Source organism: Herpailurus yagouaroundi, unplaced genomic scaffold, assembly GCF_014898765.1.
Source record: "Herpailurus yagouaroundi ecotype Mexico unplaced genomic scaffold, PumYag 190, whole genome shotgun sequence".
NCBI classification, from domain to species: domain Eukaryota; kingdom Metazoa; phylum Chordata; class Mammalia; order Carnivora; family Felidae; genus Herpailurus; species Herpailurus yagouaroundi.
In genome coordinates, this window is record NW_024412421.1 from 20302658 (window position 1) to 20308657 (window position 6000).

The 6000-nt window shown below is 46.4% G+C and overlaps 1 protein-coding gene across 3 annotated transcripts in view; it reads left to right on the forward strand.

The window, feature by feature from the left end:
• The window catches only part of CDH3 (cadherin 3), a 63091-nt gene extending 57492 nt beyond the window's left edge, over positions 1–5599 (forward strand). For all 3 annotated transcript variants that reach the window (XM_040442920.1, XM_040442918.1, XM_040442917.1), the window contains 3 exons: positions 2010–2140; positions 2534–2680; positions 4680–5599. In XM_040442920.1, the coding sequence (XP_040298854.1) occupies positions 2010–2140; positions 2534–2680; positions 4680–4889 (488 nt within the window). In that variant the 3' untranslated portion in view covers positions 4890–5599. The remainder of the gene's footprint in view (positions 1–2009; positions 2141–2533; positions 2681–4679) is intronic.
• Positions 5600–6000: the final 401 nt, after the last annotated feature.

Sequence of the window (6000 nt, forward strand, 5' to 3'; positions counted from 1 at the left end):
CCCAGTAACCTGTGTTTTAACAAGCCCAGCACGGGTTCTGATGTATGCTAGAGTTTGAGAGTCACGAGTCTAGTGGGCGGAAGTGTTTAGTTACAAGCTAGGTTCTTTAAAGGTAGAACCTATCACCTTTGTTTTTTCTACCCTCTGAATTCCTTACACAGAAACACAATCCGGTACGAATTCAACAAGGGCAAACTTTAACGAATCCACATACTGTGCTCTAAGCACTGTTTCAGCGCTGGGGGTGCAGCATTTTATAACACAGACCACTCTGTGTCTTCATGGAGCTTACTTTGCATGCAGAGAGCAGACAGTGAATCATCTGGCAGAGAAATAGGTATTGGTATGGAGAAAAAGAAGTGGAGTGAGGAGGTCTGCCATCTTAAGTAGGATGGGTAAGAAAGGCTTTGTTGAGAAGGGATATTCGAATAAAGACCTGAAAAAGGTGAGGCAGCAAATCATGCAGCTATCTCAGGAACAGCAAGTGCAAAGGCCCTAAGGCAGCGCTGTGCTTGGTGTGTGGAAACAATAAATTGCTGGAGTGGAAAAAGCAAAGGGGAAAAAAGTAGGAGATGAAGTCAGAGAGGTGATGGTTGTGGCAGAGCATCCTGTTGGGCCTTGTAGGCTATTGTGAGGATGTGATGAAATGAGAAGTCATCAGAAGGTTTAGAGCAAAGCAGTGATGTGATTTGACTTGAATTTTATAGGATTCCCAGTAAACAGACTGTACAGGGGTAAGGGTGGAGACAGGGAGACTATTAAGGAGCTATTGCCATATTCTAGGAGTGAGATGGTGAGAGGTGGTTGTATTTCAAGGCAGAATCTATTCAGATTCATATGTGGTATGAAGAAAAGAACCATCAATGATTCTGATACCCAAACAAGTAGAAACTGGAGTTTCCATTAGCCAGTTTGGAAAGGATCATGGGAAGAGAATTGCCAGACGGTCCAAATGGAGATATCAGTAGGCAGACATGTAACTTTGGTGCAGGTGAGAAGTGCAGTTCACCTCCTTCCTGCCTTTCCCCAGACTCAGTGAGGAGGAAGAGGGGAGGCAAAGATTGCAGTCTGGCCCACATAAGGTGTGCATGCTGATAACCCACAGACTCCCCCAGAAGGCTAGGTCTGTTTTGACTGGCCAGAGATAGACAGGAATTGTGTAAACAGGCCAAAAAAAGTGCTAAAGCTAAATGGTGGGTGTATCCTGTCACATTGGACAGCCACAGAGAGGACCCTGGGGTCGCTTCTTCATATGGGATTAGCTGGGGGTAGTCCTGGCATTAGAGAGAACAGCTAGGCATTAGTTGGCCAATACTCCAATGTCCATATGGCCTGCCAGGCTTTCTGACCATATTACTAAAAGCTAAGTTCCTCTCTTGAAATACCAAAATAGTATTTGCACCTAAGTTCAAATTACTGCACCATATCAGAGTTTCACTTTCTTGCTTTTTAACTTAAAATCTGTGGCTAATGTAGGGGTCACTGGGGACTGAAAAAGAGTCTTGCTGAAAAGTAACATCTGCTAGGAGATTCCCATCCCCATAGAGGAGTGTTTCCTTGAGGACCAGTATCACCGATAAGGGAAGACTGACAATAAATGGTACATAATTGTTGGTGGGGGAATGAAGTCAGTTTGCTGCTAGGAGGAGGGGATAGTAGACTGAGGCCTGAAGGGTGAGAGCCATGTGTACAAAATGTTCCAGATGAGAAAAGCCCACATGAAGCTCCTGAAGTGGTAAACCGCTAGGTGTTATTTGAGGAACTCCAAGGAGGCAAATGTGACTAGACCCGCGTGGGGGTGTAGATGTGTGGAGAAAGACAGGGGCCAATCCGGTACACTTTGATAAGGAATTGGGGGTTTTCCTAGGTGCAGGGGAGCCACTGAAGTGTTTTCAACCCTGGCTGCAGAGTGAAGGGGTCTAAAATTAGATGGGGCGCTAAGGGTTTGGGGCTATTGGCCAGTTCCATGGTTGTGGGGGGTGAATATTCACACTCCTTAACTCTTGCAGTTCTCCTCCTGGTCCTCCTCTTGTTGGTGAGGAAGAAGAGGAAGGTCAAGGAGCCCCTTCTGCTCCCAGAAGATGACACCCGTGACAATGTCTTCTACTATGGCGAAGAGGGAGGTGGTGAGGAGGACCAGGTGAGGCACTGGGAAGGTCTAAGTGTTGGGAAATGGATGCCTCCAGGGCCACTGGCAGGGATGGTTGGGTTAACCAACTAACCATATTAGCTACGTTGACTAGACTCTGGCCTAAAGCATCCATCTTCATGTAAGATTGATACCTCTTCTCTTCTGAGAGGGTGTCTGGTCTACTGCTGTAGTCCCTTTGGCCCCAGCTAAGGTGACCTTGAGCCTGTGCTTAATTTTGGAGGAGGAGCTGTGGGAACAAGGGCTTTCAGAAATATCTGACAAAGACTATCTTTTAAGACCTACCCATGAACCAGAACATCCAAGTGGCAGGGAAATGGCATGACATACAAATGGTGGAGGAGTTCACTTCTCAACCCCATGCTGTCCTTGACTTTCATGAAGGACTATGACATCACCCAACTCCACCGTGGTCTGGAGGCCCGGCCTGAGGTCGTTCTCCGCAATGATGTGGCGCCGTCCTTCATCCCCACACCCATGTACCGTCCACGTCCAGCCAACCCAGATGAGATTGGGAACTTCATCATCGAGGTGAGGCATAGGGGGCCAGCCAAGGGAAGCCCTTGATTCAAGCACCAGCAGTATGGGGGAAAAAAGCATGGGCTTGGAGTCTTGGCTCTGGGTTCAAATCTTGGCTCCCCTGCCAACCAGCTGTGTGACCTCCTGACATTTGGCTAACGTCTGGGCTTCTGTTTTCTCCTCCATAAAACCCTAAGTTGCAGAGTGGTTAACAGGTTAAGAATAATTTATTCATTTATGCAACACACATAACAGTTGCTTGAAAACTGTGCAGCCAGACTACCTGGGTTTAAATTTTTAAAGATCCCAGCTGATCCCAATGTGGAACAGAGTTGGGGACCCGCTGTTATAAGTCACTTTAAGGGTCAGATGAGTAAGCACCTAGAACAGTAGTTTCCAAACATTGAAATCTCCTGGGGAACTTAAAAAACTACTGACGTTTCTGACTCCCCATGGAGATTGTGATTTAATTGATCTGGATATGGCCTGGGCTTCAGAATTTTTAAAAGATTCCCAAATAATTTGAGTCTAGGAACCACTGGCCTGGCATGTAGCATTTATTTTGTTTTATTTAAAAATCTGTTTAATGTTTATTTATTTTTGAGAGAGAGACAGAGGGTGAGGTGGGGAGGGGCAGAAAGAGAGGAAGACACAGAACTCTAAGCAGGCTCCAGGCTCTGCATTGTCAGCACAGAGCCCAACAGGGGGTTCAAACTCACAAACCGTGAGATCATGACTTGAGCTGAAGTTGGACGCCTAACCAACTGAGCCACCCAGGTACCACTGGCATTTATTAGGTTATGATAGTTATTGTTGATAATAGCTGAGTGTCTCCAGTGTTCTTAATTCTGATCATACATTTGATTTATCTGTGGGATTTTGAAAAATAACAATTCCTGGAAACCAGGGATTTCTTTTTAAGACTCCAATTTTTTTAAAGCTCCCCCAGCTTAAAATCAAATATACAGGCAGGGTTGTGATAACCACTGAACTAGGTACACAGGAAATAAATGATAGGAGCCTCTCACAGCCTGGGACACCATTAGCAGTAAATGGAGGTTTTTCTTTCTTTTTTTTTCCTTAAGCTCTGCACCCAATGTGGGGCTTGAACTCACGACCCCTAGATCAAGAGTTGCTGGCTCTACTGACTGAGCCATTTGGGTGCCCTGTAAAATAAAGGTGCTTAGTAAGAGGGAGGGAAGATAGATTGATGGGTTTGGGGAAGCAATGATGGGCAGAGGGCCCAGTGGCTTGTCAAAATACCTCACCCTGGCTTGAACGTTTCTGCTTCCCCTTCTTGCCTTCTAGAAGTAGCCTGGTGGTTAGACTCTATTGTTTAGCATGAGCATATTTGAGAGAGCTGTGCAAAAACAAAAGCATCTGGGGAAAGTTGCCCAGAGCAGATGGTTTGAAAAGATGCCTTGGAACTAAATACCTGGAACTTTTCCCTCCAGTTAAATGAAGACCATTTCCAGAATGTCTCTGTGTCAGATAGTTTGCAAATACCATGTCATTCAATCCCCACATCGACTGCAGGGAAGGAATCCTATTGTTGTCCTGATTTTACAAATGAGGAAAATGATGTTCCCCTATATGCTAGGTACTATTCTAATACACACTTTACATATATTTACATGTATTAGTGTATTCCTCTAAAACTGTTTGAAGTATCCCGTTTTGGAGACCAGACAAAAACAGCACCTAGAGATAAAAAGGGGTTTGCCCAAGGTCACAAAACTAGTATGTGAAGTCTGAGTTCTGACTCAAGCTGTCTGGTTTCAGAGTTCCTCCCTGCTCTTGAGCTGCCACAGTGAGCACCTGCTGTATGCTGGGCTCAGTGCTAAGTATCCATGTGCATTATTTCATTTCACCCTTCAAACCTGCATGGAGGAAAGAGAGGTCTTCACAGATGAGGAAACGCAGGCTCGGCAGGGTGAGCTACCTTGCCCGAGCTCCCACAGCTGCTGAGTGTCTGACCGCCGCTCCTAACCACCTGCTCTTGTCGCCACAGAACCTGAAGGCGGCAAACACGGACCCCACAGCCCCACCGTACGACTCCCTGCTGGTGTTTGACTATGAGGGCAGCGGCTCTGATGCCGCGTCCCTGAGCTCCCTCACCTCCTCAGCCTCTGACCAGGACCAAGACTATGACTATCTGAACGAGTGGGGCAGTCGCTTCAAGAAGCTGGCAGACATGTATGGTGGTGGCCAGGACGACTAGGCGGCCTTCCAACAGGACCCGGGCTAAAGGTGGGCCGCAGTGGCATTTCCAAGGAGCCTGAGTCCTCTCCTCAGCCAAGAACTTGGGAGCTTGTCAAGAAGTGGCCTTAGCAACTTGGAGGAGAGAGGTGTCAAGTCCGACATTAAGGGGTGGTTTCTGAGCCTTTCAGAATAGAGGGCCATGGGCAGTTTGATTTCACTTCTGAAAACCTCTCAGACTAGGCCAGGGTTGCTTCTGAGATCAAATTTCCAGGAGTCTATAACCTGCCATAAAATGCCTGGCTCTATGTCCTGAGACTGGACAGACTCTGACCACCCCCTGCACCCCCCCTCCCCGCCCCCCACCGTGATGATGTTTTCTCTGGAATGGACCCAGCTCCTTAGAATGAGGCCTCTTATCACAACCTGGATTTTTTTTTTTTTAATTTTTTTTTAAATACTGTCTTCAAAAAGTTAGAGGCGGGTCTTCAGCCGTCCTTTGGATTCCTCCAGAAGTCCAGACCTCAGCTGCTCAACTTACATGCCCTCATGCATTTGTGTCTCTTCTCCAGGTGATAAGGCCTCCTGTTGGAATGAATTACTGCGTTTTTATACTGAGCGCGACTAGGTTGTCCTTTATTTTTTATTTTCCCTATTGAGTGCTGTAGAAAAAGGGTGATGACAATCGTGTAAATGTACTACAACTTTTTTATTAAAGGAATTTTTCCCAGAGGTGCCTGGGGAGTGAACTTTTTTTTATTGCCATTTTATTGCCCTATGAGTCCTATACCATACCATTCACCCACTTCGGTGTCCAATTCAGAGGTTTTTAGAATTTTCAGAGTTTTATAAGGGGAGTGAGCACATCTAACCCTGCTGGCTTCACCCAGCTTTGTCCTGATGATGGAGGAAGCTCAGGATTTGTATATGTGTCCGAGGAGGCCTGATGAGGGTGAGCCTGCCCTCTCTCTACAAATTCTTTTTTTTTTTTTTTTAAACCACCCAACGTGGTGCTCAAACTCACAACTCTGAGATCAAGACTCATGCTCTTCCGACTAAACCAGCGAGGCACCCATCTCTCTGCAAATTCTGAGCTTCTCTTCTGTGGGACAGAAACATTAACTCCCTTACCT